Source organism: Antechinus flavipes, chromosome 4 (genome assembly GCF_016432865.1).
Source record: "Antechinus flavipes isolate AdamAnt ecotype Samford, QLD, Australia chromosome 4, AdamAnt_v2, whole genome shotgun sequence".
Classification (NCBI taxonomy): domain Eukaryota; kingdom Metazoa; phylum Chordata; class Mammalia; order Dasyuromorphia; family Dasyuridae; genus Antechinus; species Antechinus flavipes.
Window position 1 is genome coordinate 37,646,023 of NC_067401.1, and position 18,469 is coordinate 37,664,491.

Sequence of the window (18,469 nt, forward strand, 5' to 3'; positions counted from 1 at the left end):
CACTTCAGTATCGTTGCCAAGAAAAACCATGGATAAGTCCATTTTGGACATGACTGAACAACAATAAAGAAACTTTCATATAAAATCACAGATTACAAAAATTAGAAGGGATCTCAATGATCATTTAGTTTAAAGCATACATAAAAGGAACTCTCTTTACCATGTAAAAGAGAAGTAATTATCCAGTCTTTGCTTGAACATTTACAACAGTAGGAAAATCTTCTGCTTCTCTAAGGAAGTCTTTTCTCCTTTTATATTAACAGTATGATTAGGAAATTGTTCTTTCTACCAAACAAATTGTTAACTTTAAAAAACTTATTTATTTATTTGTTTGTTTTATTTTCAGTTTATGGACTAAAACAAGAATTTTCATAAGATAATCAAAAAGTTGGTTGTACATGAAACTTATTATTCCTTTAAAATATATAATAAAATTATCATCTAAACTTCTTATTTTTCTTATTTTATCCCTCCCCCTGTGAGATGCCTACCATTTAAAAAGTGTGTGTGTATACACATGTGCATATGAATATATGTGTATATATGCACACATATGTATATATATATATGTATATACCACATATTTTTATACACACACATATATTTATCTATATATGTAAGATAATTCTGTGCATGCTTTTATTTATCAATTCTTTTTCTGGATACAGATAGTCCAAATTAACTACAAAGGATATATGAAGGAAGACACTAAATTGCTATCTTTGGGGTTTTAACTTCTTACTTATTGTCTACTCTGGGACCAAACCAAATATGTCTAATTTACTATCCATGTAACAGTTTATAAAATATTTAAAGACAGTTATCAAATTTGTTCTCCTTGAGTCTACATTTTGAAGGCTCCAATTCCAATTCACATCTCCAATTTCTTCAACTGATACTCATCTAGCATGAATTCATGGCCCTTTGTCAATCTCCTTTCTCTAGGTAAATTCTCTCTAGATGTTAAAGCTCTTCCTAAAACTTGGTTTTCAGAACCAAGTTCTGACCAAGCCAAGAGGATAATGGGACTATTACTTTTCTATTTTGAAAACTTGAACTGAAGTTAAATATGACATTAACTTTCTTTTTTGTATTATATGTCACAATAAATTCTTTTGGAGCTCAATTGCAAATATAAACCAAACAGATCCTTGAACTCTCAATTGAAAACCTCTTTCTAGGGTGATTGCAAAATTTAATGATTAGATTTTGGGTCAGACTATTTGGACCCTTCCATTTTTTTCAAATTGTACTACTGCTACTTCAAATTTCTCATTTTTTACTCTGAAGAATACTACAAGGAATTTGTCAAATAATGATCTTAAGTCTAGAACATTCCTAAAATTACAGTTTAATAATCTTGTTTTAAAAAAAAGGATATCAAGTGATTTATGTAATGACCTATATAATGATCCTAATGGAACCATATGAGCTCTTTGCAATAACTTCTTTTTTCTAGATTTTACCCCTTATCCTTTTAGTAATGCATTACAGAAATTTCCCAGGAATTAAACCATCTGATTTGGAATGGACCCTGAGTAACCGGACTTCATTCTCTTAAATATTTTGAAATTTGGGAGATTTTTCTCCTTTTACAATCTGATGGTTCCTCTTCTATTCTTCATGATATTTCATAGATTACTCTTAGCATTCTGCCAGTCTTCTTGTCACTCTGGGCCATAAAGCTTTAAGTAGGTAAATTTACTCATTCTTAATTGTTGTGCTTTTCTTTCAAACCAAAGATTATTATCATTGACAGAGCAAATAGAAACAAAATAATAGGCAATTCTTAATTTCTCATTATCATCAGTTATCAGCATCCCACCTATCCTAAACAGTGGTTCTAGCTATTCTTTTGTCATATTTTCTTCCCTAATAACATTCAAAGAAATTTAAATGATTGTGTTCAGTCCTCATTATGGCTTGACAACAAGTCTTCATACCTACATGATGTCATAACTCATAGATGTGGAACCCTGGAGTTAGTCATTTTTTATTGTCTGAGTTTTCCTGAAATCTTGTATTTTATCAATATGTAGTGCTCATCAGGACTTAATACATTATCTTAGGATTGAGGAAGGTGGGGATAGTGCATGTGTTTGTATGTTATACCTAAATCTTTCAGTAGTTATGTGTTAATCTGGCTCTCTTCCTATTCAAAGCCTTTACTGAAACCACATCACCCACGAATAGACAAACATATGAGTCACTGACATAGAGGACTACTTTTTAATCCACATGCAAAGGAGGATGCTTTTTTTAAAGTGGCTAACTTGGAAAATTTGGCATTTATTCACTGTCACTATTCCAAGCATTCTTAGAAATCCTCGGTTAGAATTGCCAAGATAATGATGATGGCAATTATGTCAGCAATGATGTAACTTATTTATATTGATATAGATGCTGAGAATGTTGAGTATGTAGATAGTGAGAATGAGGATAAAGATGATGGCAATAAAATATTCAAGAAAAATTTTAATCTTCCACTGTGACCAACATGTGCCTCATGGACTTTTTTTTTTTTTTAAGGCACATCCATGACCACTACTGAAGACCATAGGAGTTTGTTTGAGGAATAGGAAGTTTTAGAAACATTACTCTATTCCTTTATCATATCTTCAATTTGAAGACACAAATAATGAAACACATTGGCAATTACAGGTACAGTGTCCTTGGAAAGTTTAACTCTTAGCTAATTAGTTAATAAATACTTACCAGATACCTATTCTATGTAAGAACTCAGGTGAATCACTAGGGTCAGGGCTGGAGACAACATTCACAAATAACTAGTATTTGTTCCCTGTTCATGGAGCTTATATTCTAGTAAAACAGAGAAGATGTATACCCAGGAGAAGATAAATAACCACATAAGGTAACAAAACATAGGAAATATCTCAGGATGGCAATAGTAATTAGAGTTGCAAATGATGAAAGATGGGAAATCACATGTGGGAGAACTCAATAAGTTCTGGAGTGATCTATGGAAAACATAACATATCAGCTAAGTGTTTGTAGTGTGGATTCTTTCTTTTCTGCCCATCACTCTTCTTTCCTACTTTGGGATAAAGCTGGAGATTTGCCCTATGTGCTAGGTTCTGAATCCCATTATATGTCTTCTTGGGACCTTTATACAAATATGAAACAATTTAATATATACAGTACTGAACAAAAACCTCTTGGGCTGAAACTTTCTTTTAGAAACTTCTAAGATAGAGAAAGAAATCCTATAAATAGTAGTGAGTATGAAAGGTACTTTGTACAGTTTGCATGAGGTGTTATCAATGAAAAAGAAACATTTTTGTTTATACAATGTCTTCTCTTGATAAATGAATGGTCAAAGGACAAGGACAAATGGTTCTCCAAAGAAAAATCACAAACTTTTAACAACCAGATGAGAGAATGCTTCAAATCAATAATAATATAGGAATATAAATCAAAAATGCCTATGTTTCATCCCACATCCAGCAAATTGAAAAGATCTAGAAAAGATGGGATTACTAAATGTAGAAGGAGTATAAAAAGGCAAGTATACTAAAGTATAGATTGGTACAATCATTCTGAAGAGCAGTTTGGAATTATAAATTAATTTGAGTTGTAAATTAAATGATTAAAACGTTCATGCCCTTGACCCAGAAATACCCATGCCAGGTATGTACTTCAAAGATGGCAAGAGAAAAAGAAAGATCGCAAATATTTACGACAATATTTTTATAGCACTAAAGGACTAAAAACTAAGTGAATGCCCATTGGTTGTGAACTGACTAAAATTGTGATACAAGAATGTCGTGAAATAGTACGGTGTTCTAGGAAAAAAGAAACAAGATAGACACAGAGAAATCTGAAAAACCTTAATAATAATAACTAGGGTTTATATAACACTTTTAGGTTTGCAAAATGTTTTACAAATATTGTTTCATTTTATCCTCATAACAACTCTGATATGTAGATGATGTTGTCTCTACCTTATTAGTGAGGAAACTGAGCCAGGCAGAGGCAAATGACTTGCTCCTATAACCAATAAGTATCTAAGATGAAATTTGAACTCAGATCTTTTGATTCTAGTGCTGTATTCACTGTGCTACCTAGGCATCTCTTTGTTGGTGTTGAGGTATTTTGGTTGTGTCTTACTCTCCATAACCCATTTGGGATTTTCTTGGCAGAGATACTGGAGTGGTTTGTTATTTCATTCTCCAGTTCATTTAACCAATTAGGAAATTATAAAAAATAAGTTTAATTCCCCCAAAAGAATGATGAGAATTTGTAACTCCTTTGCAGAGATTTGGGTTCTTTAATAGGGAATATTACATATAATGTCAAATCTTTCAATTTGTTGATCGGCTATGATGGATATTTTTATCTTCCTTTTTTTTTTAAACTCTTTGATACTAGGAAGAGGCAAGATATAGGGGAGAAATTTTAATGCTGAAATGTATTTCATAGAAGCTGGCTGACTACTTGGCTGTGATTATTTTAAGAGAGATGTCTGGGCCCTAAGCATTACCATCCATCTGCGGTGCCACTCTACCCCAAGGATCATGGGATCTTTTTTAACTGACTTGGAGCTGAAACCATCCACATATATTATCTCTGGCATTAGAGTGAGAATAACAACAGTCTTACTTTTCTCTGTGTATTCCCAGAATTTATTATAGTGCTTGTACATAGTAAGCACTTAATAAATGCTTTCTTCATTCATTCATAAATCAGAAATTATTTATTGAATAATAGATTAAAGTTAAACTCAAGAGACCTTAGAGATTATTTAGTTCAGTGTTCTCATTTTGTAGATGAGGAAACGTTTTGCAGAGGGATGCTCAGTGCCCAGACACCTCTCTTAGGATATACATCACCATCAAGTAACCAATCAACTATGGAATATATTTCAGCATTATAATTCAAACACTGATAAAACCATAAGACATTTTTCCTAATCTCCAAGAAATCCCCAATATAAAACAAAACTAGTGACCTAGAGGGGTTAAATGACTTGCCTAGTGATAGCCAGGATTTGAACTCTGGTCATAAGACTATTTTTTTAAAGGATTTTTAAAATTTTTATTTATTTTTTGTTTTTGTTTTTGCTGAGGCAGTTGGGGTTAAGTGACTTGCCCAGGGTCACACAGCTAGGAAGTGTTAAGTGTCTGAGGCCAGATTTGAACTCAGGTCCTCCTGACTTCAGGGCTGGTGCTCTATCCACTACACCAACTAGCTGCCCCTCATAAGACTATTTTTGCAATCTTTCTACCATCCCCACCCTGCTTCCATTAGAAGTATGAGAGCAGTTACTATTGCCCAAATCTTCTCACTTGGTAACATCATCTGCTCTCATCATTTCAATTAATATCTCCGCACTTGTGATTCTCAGATCTTTCTATATAGTCCTAGTATATTACTTGGAGAAGGAAATAGCAAACCATTCCATCATTTTGCCAAGATAATCCCAAATGGGGTCACAAAGAGTAGGGCGCAGCTGAAATGACTTAACAACATAACAATGATATCCTGACTCCTGGCTTCTGGCTTCTTATCATTAACTTCTTATTAGAATCTTCAAAATAGAATGGAAATCTTAAACTCAACATATGCCTAAAAGAGAACTCTTTCCTCAAAACAACACCTTTTGTCTATCTGTTGAAGGCACTAATTAATCACTAATTGGCACTAAGTGCCAATCAGCAGGCACTTAGTAAATGATAGCTATATACCAAGTTCTGGATTGGGCAATAGAGATACAAAGATTCAATCATTCTTCTACTCTTTCAAGTTTATATTTCTGAATTAACCCTTGACTTCATTCTTCCTCACTTCGTTCATCCATTTGGTTCCTGAATATTTTGTCATTTCCATCTCTACAATGTCATTAGTGTCTGCTTCTTCTGCCATCCTAGTCTTGACTTCAATCACCTATCACCTGATATATCACAATAGCCCTCTAATTGGTTTTTCCCTCTACAATCCATTTTCTTTTTTAAATAACTTTTTATTGACAGTACATATGCATGGGTAATTTTTTACAACATTATCCCTTGCACTCACTTCTGTTCCGACTTTTCCCTTCCCTTCCTTTATCCCCTCCCCTAGATGGCAGGAAGTCTTATACATGTTAAATATGTTATAGTATATCCTAGATACAATATATGTGTGCAAACCAAATAGTTCTCTTGTTGCATAGGAAGAGTTGGATTCAGAAGGTAAAAATAACTTGAGAAGAAAAACAAAAATGCAAACAGTTCACATTCACTTCCCAGTGTTCCTTCTCTAGGTGTAGCTATCCATCATTGATCAATACAATCCATTTTCTCTCCAGCCAACAACGAGTTTTCTAAAGTGTATCTCTGACCAGTAATTTCCCTTCATTTTAAAGTCCAGCCCTGCCCTATTACCTCCAAGATGTAAACTTTGCACTGATGTTTCAAATCTTTCAGAATATAGTTCTAATCTTCCCTTTGAGGTTTATTATATAAGTCACTATACTTTGTGCATTCTTTGGTCCAGTCAAATAGGTCTTCTTATTTTTCCTCATCTCTGAACCTCCATCTCCTGTCCCCCATAGCTTTGGATGGGTGGTATCTCATTCCTGAAACACACTCTCTCCTTAGCATACATTCTTCTCTCTAAGAATCAGCTCAAGAGTCACCTTCTACATGAATTCTTTCCTGATTTCTCTGGCAGCTATTGTGCATCCCCCCAAATTACCTGTATTTATTCAATTCACTCTACATAATCTTACTTATGTACATGTTTTCCCCAGCAGGATTGAGTTCCTTGAGAACAGGGAGTGTTTCATTTTCGGTTTTGTATTCTCATTGCCTGATACAGTTCCTACAATGTAGTAGGTATATGCAAATCCTTGCTGCTTAATTGATTAGAAATCCCACCATGCTGGTCTCAGACACTAAGGGATTGTGATAACTCTCTACCAGGGACAGAGCAGATTCTACTGGCCTCTTCAATGAATCATGATTCCTATAACTATCAAATATGAGATCAATTCTGCTCTTTTGAAAATAAGAGCCACCAACTTTGACAGCCTGGAGAGAAAAAAAATATGACTTAGTCTCTTAAACCAAAACACTTGAGACTTTAGATACCTGGCCAAAGAGCATGGTCCAGTATTGGAGAAAAAACTATCAGCACCAGAAAAAGAAGATCATGAGTTATGTTTTATTGTTGAAAATGTTGATCAAAAATTAGATCTGATGTCCAGTAGATCCAGGTGATTAAGTCAATAATAGCTTTTGGAGAGCAAAATACATAATTGGAAAGGAAAAGCTACAACAATCTGAGGGAAGAATCTACATTGTGGATTGTTGGTATAGAGAGAAACATGATCAGCAGCATCCTCCAGAGCTTCCACAGCACCCTCCAGAGCTTCCACAGCAACCTCCAGACTGCTGGCTGCGCCCACTGCCACTGTCACAACAATCAGACCTCTGGCGCCTGCTCCTATGGGATCTCCTGTGATGGGAAAAGAGGCAGCAGCCACCCCCAGAGCCAGAGCTGCAGCATCCCCCAGAGCTGGACCCACAGCATCCCCCGGAGCTGCAGCATCCTCCAGAGCTGGAGCCACAGCAGGAAGACACTGGAGGAGGACATGGAGCCTTGGGAGGACACTTGGGGGGACACTTTGGTGGACACTTGGGTGGGCACTTTGGTGTCTGGCGCTTGGGTGGACACTTAGGAGGGCACTTAGGGGCCTGGCACTGCTGCTGGCTTTGCTGGCAGGACATCTTAGTGGGAGTTTAGTCAGCCTAAAAGATATAAAGAAATTCAATTATTCAATTAGATCTAAGTTAAATATTTGTTCATATTAAGAATCAGTGCTTAATATGATGGCAATTTGTATCTGCAAAAAGGAATTACTTTTTTCTCTTGTAAAATTTATGTTAGAATTTGAGACTTGGGAATGAATATCTGCCAACATGGAACCCAAAGCACCTAGACAATGAAGGCCTAGACTGACCCTGTTGGAAGAGGATCCCATAATTTTTTCTCTTGCAGGGTTCAGCCCTACAATACTTTCAGAACTCATTATTCCCTCTCAGGTTACTGCCAAATGGTCATTGCCCTCTGAAACCTGCATCTTTTCTGTATTGTAAATCTTCACCTTCCTTTCCTTTCCTTTGTCCCAAATTATTGACAATTTTAGTATCTATTAGTAATAGGATTCAGATTAATGGACATATGAAATATTTTTTTAAAAAAGCATAGAAAATTAGAGAGGGCTAAACTTTTATCCAAATCAAAGTAGTTCAAAGCCATGTCCTCTCTAACATCATTGTCTCAATTTTAACATAACAATTCTTTAAAACACAATAGTATAAAGTTTTCCATCTCAGTGGAACATTGTTTCCCATCTATGAAAGGAACTTTTCTTACCTAGTCATGTATTAGTGATTCCAACATAAGGAACTGCCACACATTTTGTTTATTTCTTAATACCTGAACAGTTCTTCCCCCAAGGACAATTCCATAAGGTGGTTGGCTACATTTTCTTGGTAGTCCAAATAATGATTGGATTTGAGAGCAGGCATATTACCATGCAATGGGCCTTGTATCATTAGGCCCTTTCTATAATGCTATGCTCAAAAATCATGAAATATTTGCATTAACAATTACTTTAGATGCCCCCCACCCACTTCTACTTCATTATGTATTACCATCCATAATGCATGGATAATGCATCCATAATCCACCAAGCCCAACTCAACAATTTGTTAATTATCTTCTCTCTAACATGTGAATTCATGGGTATAAAAAGCTCCTTCTAGCAATCCAGATTGTCAATTATTTCAAAATTTACAAGATAAAACGTCTATATAGGATGCTCACAGGTTTTGTCTTGTCCAGGGACACATATCCAGCATGGATAAAGTAAGGGATTGAACCAATGATAAAATGAGGCTGTCTTTTACATGTCAGTAACCACTGGCAATATCCAAAACTTCCAAGAAAAAATTATTTATTAATCAAACCTCATAACATAAGCATAAAGTTAAAGTTAACAATTTGTCAACCTATATCTATCATATACATATTTTGATGAAGGCAAATTTTTTAGAATTTCTATCCATATGTAAGTATAAATGAGCTTCTTTCCTGAAACGGGACCAATTGCATCCTTAAATATCTCAATTAAGTTTCCTAGAATTCAGAACGCAACTACTTCCTCTCTCAGGAGATCCTAGACCCATTCCATCTGCCTCTAAATAAAAATCAGCTAGTTCTTGATCCAGAACAAATACAAAAGACAATTCACTACTATTTCTCTTTGGAAGGTTATATACCTTCCTTACCCTTCCCTATTATTCTTGGGCCTATAAAATTCATATTATCTCTCTTCTCCCCCTTCTTGTTCTTTTCCTCCTCCTTCTCTTGAGTGCTGTCAATTTTTTTGAAACCACCTGTCCAAAAGACTACAACCAGTTTTTCAATCACTTACCCTGATCACAGACACTGTAGGATTTATCCTGATGAAGGCAGGTTATCTGATGAGCCAGTGGCAGAGACAGTTTTTATAGGGGCTCTCTAGACTTTGCTAATGTCATGAAACACAGTTCTAGTGGGAGGAGAAGACTCTTGCAAAATTCAAGGCATGTGCCAGGTAATTCTCATATGCCATATACTTCCTCCATGGTAGTCAGTTCTTGATGTTCCCCATTCCATCCCCTCACAACTCCCAATCAGATTACCCTTATTCTGAGGTTGCTTTCCAACCACCAAGCTATCTCTCCATGCAGTGGTTTTTGATAGGTGAAGTCTTGGTTGAATTTGGAACACATTGTCCCAACCTCAAAATGCCTTAGAAACCTGTTATAGAGCTATGAAGTTGAGAGTTCATTATTTATTATTATTATTTATTATTATAACTTTTTATTGACAGAACATATGCCTGGTTAATTTTTTACAATATTATCCCTTGCACTCACTTTTGTTCTGACTTTTTCCTTCCCTCCCTCCACTCCCTCCCCTAGATGGCAGGCAGTCCTATATATGTTAATATGTTATAATATATCCTAGGTACAATATCTGTGTGCAGAACTGAATAGTTCTCTTGTTGCACAGGGAGAATTTGATTCACAAGGTAAAAATAACCTGGGAAGAAAAACAAAAATGCAAACAGTTCACACTCATTTCCCAGTGTTCCTTCTCTGGGTGTAGCTGCTTCTGTCCATTGAGAGTTCATTATTTCCTAAGAATCTGGAGTTCACAGTCTCTGACACTCAAATTTGTCTGTCTGTCTTTCTAGTCAGCAGGTGACTAGAATAGTGAACTCTGAGTTTCAATCTTCCCTCAGATACTTCCTAATTGTGTTATCTTGGTCAAGTAATTTAAATTCAGCCACAGGATCCTAATCTATAAAAGAATAAAAATGTCTATCTCCTAAGATTGTTGTATCAACTGAAATAATAATTGTAAAGCACTTAGCATAACACCTGGCACATAGTAGGCACTATATAAATATTAATTATTGTGATTATTTTTATTATTAAACAGTAAAACTAAAATCAGACAGAGCCAAAGAACAGGGTCAACAATGACTTCTGAAGTCCATAATCTATAAAAACAAATATCTCAGGGAGATGGCAGATTAGTTTTTTAAAAAAGGCACTTAACTGCAGCCTGACATAGGGTAATTAGCCTTTGGTTCTACCTTGCTACTTCTTAGAAGAGAACCAGATCAGTAACGGCAGCAGCAATGACCTTCAGAGAGCTGGCTATAACTACTGCCACTTTTACTAGAATCTGGACAAATCTTCCATGATGGTGGAAGGAGAAGCAGCAGTTACCTCTAGACTATGAGCCAGAGCTATGGCTGAACCTCAAAATCTTCTGTTCATCTTCAGCTAGCAGTGTCGCATTCTCTGGAGGCAGAATCCCAACATGGACAGGCTGGAAGCAGGCACGGGGACAGTGGAGAACACTGGCACAGATACTTGGATAGATACTTGCTTTGTGTCATTTGCTTCCATCCATTTCTTTCTGTCCACTAAGGTTTAAGATGTTATTCCAAGTCCTTTTTCTGTTCCTTATTCCATGTGATAACCTATAAAATAACTGAAGACAAAAATCATATCTGAACTTTCCAAATTCTTTCCTTTTCTAGGCTAAACATCTTCAATTGCTCCAACTAATCCTCAGGAATCCATGATCCTTATCAAGTCCTTGTCCATACGCTGAACATTCTCTAGCTTATCAATGTTTTTCCTAAATTGGGGCATTCAGAATCAAATAAATGATTTCTGACCAGGTCAATAGTATAGTGAGACTATCACCTCCTTATTTCTGGAAGCTACATTTCTTTCACTGAATCTTAAGAGAGGATAAGTTTCTTAATTGCTACATCTCATAAATTATGTTGAGCTTAAATCAACCATCTGGATTTTTTGAAGGTCAACCACCATTTGGCTATATCTCCTCTACCTTCTTTTTTGGAAACTGACTTCTTGAACCCAAGTGAAAGACTTTACATTTATCCCTATTAAATTTAGCCTTAATTGATTATAACTGGTGTTCTTATTCTTCGAAGTTGTTTCTGACTTCTGACTCTCTTCCAATAGGTTAGTTGTGCCTCCAAGCTTGATGTCAGCTGCAAATTTGATAAAAATGCCATTTTATCCAGTTCATTAATTTAAAATAGAAAAGAGACAAAGAAGTTTTGTTGGGATACACCAGAACACACCTGAAACATATTTTCTAGTAAGGCTTTTCAAATTTCTTTTAGTTCTAGTGCCTTCCCTCTGAATTTGTTTTGTTGTTGTTTAGTCATTTCAGTTCTGTCCAACCCATTTGGGGTTTTCTAAGCAAAGGTAAGGTATTGGAGTGATTTGCCATTCCTTTCTCCAGTTCATTTGACAGATGAGGAAACTGAGGCAAATATGGTTAAGTGACTTGCCCAGGGTCACATGGTAATAAGTATCTAAAATTGGATTTGAATTTAGATCTTCTTTACTCTAGGTCTGACATTCTATTCATTTTATCATCTAGTTACCTCAGTAGTCCTTATACTTTCATCCTTTTCTTTCCCCCAGTATAGCTACAAAAAGCAAACCAACACCTTTTTATTCATTTGTTTATTCTTCAATCTCACTTGACAGATAAGCTTCCATAAATGACTGATATTGGAACCCACAGATACTGGACAATGGGGTCAACTATTGTTTTTTAATTTGAAGAATTATATGAACTCAACTTTACTATAAACTCAAAATACTAACTTTTTAACTAAAAACCAAATTTTTATAAAATAATTTTGACTATTTCTAAGAGATTAACTAGGGAAGCTTCATATGTATTCATAGTCACTGCTCCTATCAGTAGAGGAAACTTTCTTTCGAGCTGTCAAAATAAATGTGACATCTATGACAGTGATAATGAGGCCATAGATGATAAAGATGATGAAAATATAATACCAAGAAGAACTTCTGATATATGGCTCATATCTCTTCTTCTTTTTCAGGAACTTCTATTAATAACACCCAGGAAAAAAAACAATCTTTTTTGAGATCCATGGTCTTAAAAATATCTGCCTATCTATCTACTTTGTCACCTCCATTATATAGAATGAGCAACAGCAGAACTCAGTACCAATCAATGTTGACTATTACAGATATAAGGTATAAGAGTTCAAGTCTGTCATTTAGTCAATTAATAAGCATTTGCTGAATGTCTTCAGTCCCTGAAAATTCCTAGGCCAGACACTGTGGAGTTGGGAAGAGGAAGAGAGGGATCAAGGTAAAGATAAAAAATATTCGATCCCTGAGAACATGGAGTTTAGACTCCCATGTAAAATAAGATATGCACAGAAAAGAGAAATAGCTATATAAGCCAAAAAGAGGAAGAGATCATAAGATAGTAAATGATTTGTGGACAATTAGGAGGATGCTGGAATGGCTCATTGAGAGTAGGAAGATGTAACTAAGAAGTGAAATGTTTTATGATGACTTCCTGAAGGAAGTCTTAGGTTATGTTTTAGTAACATGGAACATTTTTCTTCTCAGCTCTTCTCTTTCCCATTTTGGGATAAGGATTGAGATTTGCCTATTTTGCTTGTGTAATGGATGCCTTCTTTAGTTCCTTGCTTATATCAATTACATTAATACGAGAACCTCCAATATTTCAGCTAAGTGATACCATAGGTAGAGTATTAAACTTGAAGCTGGGACAACCTGAGTTCAAATTCAGTTTCAGATGCTTACTAACTCTGTAAGCTTGAGCAAGTCTCTTAATCTCTGCCTCATCAGTAAAATGGAGATAACATTTACTTCCCAGAGTTTTAAGGACCAAATGAAATAATAATATTTGTAAAACTCTTTGCAAACCTTCAAGTGCCATCTCTATGTTACTTATTATTACTATTATTAAACAAAATCTCACACTCTATTTAAGTGAAAATTTTCTTTTAGAAAACTGCTAACCAAAGAGAAAGGAATCTCTACATACTTACTGTGTAGACAAGAATTTTTTAATATTTTTTCTATGAGATGCTTTCAAATTAAAACAAATGAATGAATGGAAAAGTATTTATGAAGTATTTACTATATGCCAACCACCATGTTAAACATAGTAGATACAAATAGAAAAATGGTAAAAGTCCTTGGTCTAGAAAAGCTCACTCACTAGTGGGGGGAGGCAACAGCAATATCATCATCATCATAATGATAATAGCTAATATTTCTATAGCACTCACTATATACCAGGCACTGGGCTGAGCACTTTACAATTATTATCTCATTTGATACTAAAAACAAGTCTAGGGAGTAGGAACTATTATCACCCCCTACCTTTTACAGAGGAAGAAAATGAAACGAATACTAGTAAAGTGATTTGCCTAGGGTTACATAGCTAGTAAGTATCTGAAGCCAGATTTGAACACATGAAGATGAGTTTCTTGGCTTCAGGCTTGGCACTCTATCCACTGTACCACCTAACTGCCTTCCTATAACTAATAGCTATTTATATCACTGCAATTAAATGGCACAGTGATAGAATACTGGGCCTGGAGTCAGAAAAATTCCTACCCGAATCATTTATTAGCCATGTGATCTTGAGCAAACTCCTCAACCTTTTTCTGTCTTAATTTCCTTATCTGTTAATATTTGCATTTACTTCACAGAGTTGTGGTAATCAAATATCAAATGAGATAACATATTCAAAGTTTGTTACAATATTAAAGTGTTATATAAATTTTGGCTATATGAATGTTACAGAAAGAGGGTTACTTAATGGTTTGGACAAATATATAGATAACAGCATGTTGCAGCCTCCAATCGAGGCCATTGAACAACAAGTATCAAGCATACTCATATTGATTTCAGAAGTCTTATTTTAGATAGTTACTAATTTAAGACCTTGATTTAGAATTTTTTTTTAAAAAAGATGAGCTATATATTTCAACACAATCCTGGGAAATATGTTTGGTTTCTAGGTTTTTTTTCCACTATTATGGAATCCTGGCAGACATAGCACATATTTAGTGAGTATGTGCTACTAAATGACAGTGGACCAGGTCACAGATGCACAGAATATTAGAACTGAAAGAAATTTCAGCAGTCAACTCTTCTTACTGATTTCATAAAGAGAATACTTATACCTGACAAGTGATCATGCAGACCCTGCTTGAAGACCTACCATAGAGAAAGAAAAAAGCAATGCCTCCTAACACTGCTCATTCTATTTATGGATAAATCTAACTATTACTATTTCCCCCTGGAATCAAGTTTATAGTTACCTCTTTATAATGTCGACTTTTTCTTTTTTCTATGATTAATTTCTCAACTATATTAGCTATAACTTTTGCCCTTGATCCTTATATGATAAAATATACCCATATCATTCACCCATCCTCATAAGTCATGGCTCAAAGGTTTTTTACCATCTTAGTTTTCTTACCCTAGATATGTCTTAGCTAATTGAAGTTTTTCCTTATTAGTGACCCCTAGAACTGAACCCAATATTTCAGATGTGCTTTGATCAGAATGAATCTACCATTTCCTTATTCCAGATAAGTTATATCTCTCATTGTTTCTCATGACTGTGATAGTACCTTTTAACTTCCATTTCACACTGTTGACTCATCTTGAAATGATTCATAAGGAAAGCCTGATCATATCTCCATCCTTCAAAGCTTATCCTATAAATCCCTGAATGTCCTGTGACACCTCCTAGCCTAAATATTTTCAGAAGCAGCTCCAGCTAATTTCAATATCCTCACCCATTTGTCTCTAGGATGACTCATGAGAAGTTGAGAAATAAAACAAAGCAAAGGCCAAAGATGTTAGATCACAGATCTTCCTTCTGATTTCATGAACACTGTTATGTTTTATTTGTTTTCTTTTTTTCTGGAAGATTTTTTCTTCTCCAATTCATGACTCTGCAAGGGACGTTCGTGATAACACACTGATTGATATTAGATAGAGATTCCCATATTTCCTGGTTGAGGTCAATAACCAGAAAGGGAAAATTTTCCCATATGTTACATAGGACCAATGAGAGCTTCTGAAAACAGGACTAAATTAGAAGAGGGGGAACTTGTCCAGGATGATATCAATCAATCAATCAATAAGCCTTTATAAAGTGCCTACTGTGTGTGAAGCACTGTGCTAAGCTCTGCAGATACAAAAAGAGATGAAAGATAGTCCCCAGCATTAAGGAGGTCAGCTAAGAGGTACATTAGATAGAGCTCAGAATCAGGAGTCAGACATGTGCTAGCTGTATGCCCCAGTAAAATGAACTGAAGAAGGAAATGGAAAACTACTTCAGTATCTTTGACAAGAAAATCCCAAAAGGGATCACAAAGTCAAAAGTGAATGAAACAAGTGAACGACAATAAAAACCTTAAGGAGAGGCATTACAATCTAATGGGGGAGACAACTTTCAAACAAATATATATATAAAGCAAGCTGTACACAGGATAAATGGGAAATAACTAAGAGATGGAAGGCACTGGATTTAAGAGGTGTTTGGAAAGTTTTCCCATAGAAGATGGGACTTTAATTGGGACTTAAAGGAAGCCAGCGACATCAATGGTGGGAGTATATGAAGGAGAGACATGGGAAACAAAAAGAGAAAATACCTGGAGCTGAGAGATGAAAGGTCTTGTTTGTAGGACAGCTATAGTAAGTCTCATCTGGTCTTAGGGAGTAAGTTAAAAGAAGATTGGAAAGGCACATGGAGGCTAAATTATGAAAGACTTTCAATGCTGGACAGAAGCACTAATCTACTACATTTTCAGCCACCAATGAATATAATCCCACTGTGATAGAAGTGGGACGTGTAAGCATTAACGATTACCTTTTATTGTGTAAGAATGACCATGAAAATGTTTTCTTTGATTTCAGACTTTGGGGACTGTCTGTATGCTATGAGATTATCATACATCTCATATGTATATATGCTATTGACCTTCTGGGATAGATGTCTAGTACAGAACTAGAGAGAGCACAATTCATTAGTTGCACCTGTAATTTAATTGAGACTGTAGAATCTTCCAGCATCTATAGAGAGTTATCCAAAAGGGGAAGAGAGACATTCTAGGAGATTCATAACTGCTCATCTTACCTACACATGATTCCTTAAAAAGATAATATTCTTTCTAGATAAGGAAGATATAGGGGTATGGGAAGAGACTTCCTGAATCTGAGACTTATTAGTAACCCAATAAATAAATACAAGGAGGTCACATGGTATGTAGTCCAGTCTGAATGTAGTCACTACAGAAAACTATAATTGTTTTCAGATGGCATTCTCAGGTCAAAGAGAAGAGTAATATTGCTCAAAGTTGCTAAGGAAAACTTGCAGGTTTGCAAAGCATATAGTGCCTCTGAGGCTGTTTTTGATGTTTTGTGTGCCTGATTTTTTTTTTTTTTATTTGTGTGTGTGTGTGTGTGTGTGTGTGTGTGTGTGTGACTTATTCTTAAAACATTTTCCCACTTGCGACCACTTTTTGCCCAAGACATTTTTACATAACTTGGGTATATATGTATATAAAATAGGTATAGATATCAAACATTTACTTATAATAAATCATAATTCTGCAACCCTCATATTGAATTACAAGATTCCATATGGGGTCACAAACCACAGTTTAAGAAGATGGGTTATAGATCAACTGTCCCCTTGTGGTTATTGCTGCTGCTTAAGGGCATTGAAAGCCTCCTTAGAGGTAGGGAGGGTAGAGAGAACATTCCTACACATCAAGTTCTATGTGTGTTATATATTTTTAATATTTTAAAAATATTTCCCCCCAGTTACATAATTAAGATAATTTTAAGAATTCATTTAAAAGTTTTTTGAGTTATAATTTTCTTTCTTCCTTCCTCACCTCCCCCCTCTCTGAGATGATAAAACATTTTTGATATAGATTAAAATTCCAGAATCCTTCACTATATGGAGAAGCAGTTGTAGAGATGGGAGTTGAAAGGTGTAATGAATATAAATACTAGGCTGATCCATGGAATAATAGACAATGAACTTTATTGTGACATCTTTGGGTGCCTCACCTCTGCTGATCAGGTAAAACACCTTAGGAGACAGAGGCAAAATGGTAAAGATAGAAAGAAGGAAAGTGAATTGAGCAGATTAGGGATCCTCTCTAGCTGAATGAATGAAGCATTCATTAAATGCTTACCACATGCATTATACGAAGTGCTGAGAATATGAATGGAAAAGTAAGACAGTCCTGTGTTCCTGTTATAAATATGACTTTATCACAGTGGATAATCTTTAAAGATGACATTGCTATTACTTTGATGAATATTAATATAAAATACTCATTAGTTCCAGAGTTTTCTCTCTTTGTCTTGTCTATGCCTCATTTAGAATAAGATCAAAATTCTATCTTTTTCTGTTTTTATAATTTGCTTAATATTGGAATTAATTATCTTTGAATGTTTAATAGAATTTAATTGTATATCCACTTAATTCTATGTCTTTCCCCACCTTTTTAAAATAATTTGTTTTATTGTAAAAAACAGAATAAGAAAAAAAGTAAACAAGAACAGGAATACAAAACAAAACGAAATAAAACAAAAGAGAACATTGTCATGTGCCGAGCAGAACATCAGGGAGGATCCAAAATACATGACAACAAATTACCAGATAAAGAAAATATAAATATTAGTAGAAGAAATTATATTCATGAGTGTCCACCTTTTCTAAGCCAATTTTATATGTAGACAGATAACATTTCTTTGTAAATTGTTCTTTTATTTTCTGTGGCTCACTTTTTTACTTTATTCTTTTTTTCCCTATCATCCCACCCCTAAGCAGGATAGTAGTTAAGAAAGAATATATTTATGTTTACACATATAGATATAGACATAGACAGACACATATATCTCATCCCCCCCCCCCACATACAGATACACATATCTTTCCTATCCCTCATGACTCATTGCTTTAATTCTGCTCCTAACTTGTCTTGCTATTACTTAACCTCCCACCACCCACAGATCCCTCCCTTGTCTTC

General features: G+C 35.0%; 2 protein-coding genes across 2 annotated transcripts in view; both read right to left on the reverse strand.

Annotated features, from left to right (window-relative positions):
• LOC127559025 (late cornified envelope protein 5A-like) overlaps positions 1-18,469 on the reverse strand; it is a 120,928-nt gene that overhangs the window by 16,683 nt on the left and 85,776 nt on the right. The gene's annotated exons all lie outside the window — the stretch shown is intronic.
• LOC127559030 (late cornified envelope protein 1E-like) lies at positions 7,146-9,490 on the reverse strand. The gene is made up of 2 exons (XM_051992477.1): positions 9,443-9,490; positions 7,146-7,751 (listed from the first exon to the last, which is right to left on the reverse strand). The coding sequence occupies exon 2, from the start codon at positions 7,728-7,730 to the stop codon at positions 7,332-7,334; it is 399 nt and encodes a 132-aa protein (XP_051848437.1). The 5' UTR covers positions 7,731-7,751; positions 9,443-9,490; the 3' UTR covers positions 7,146-7,331.

Bases quoted from the DNA above. Each gene is read 5' to 3' on its own strand.
- LOC127559030 (XM_051992477.1), bottom strand. From the start codon at position 7,730: ATGTCCTGCCAGCAAAGCCAGCAGCAGTGCCAGGCCCCTAAGTGCCCT.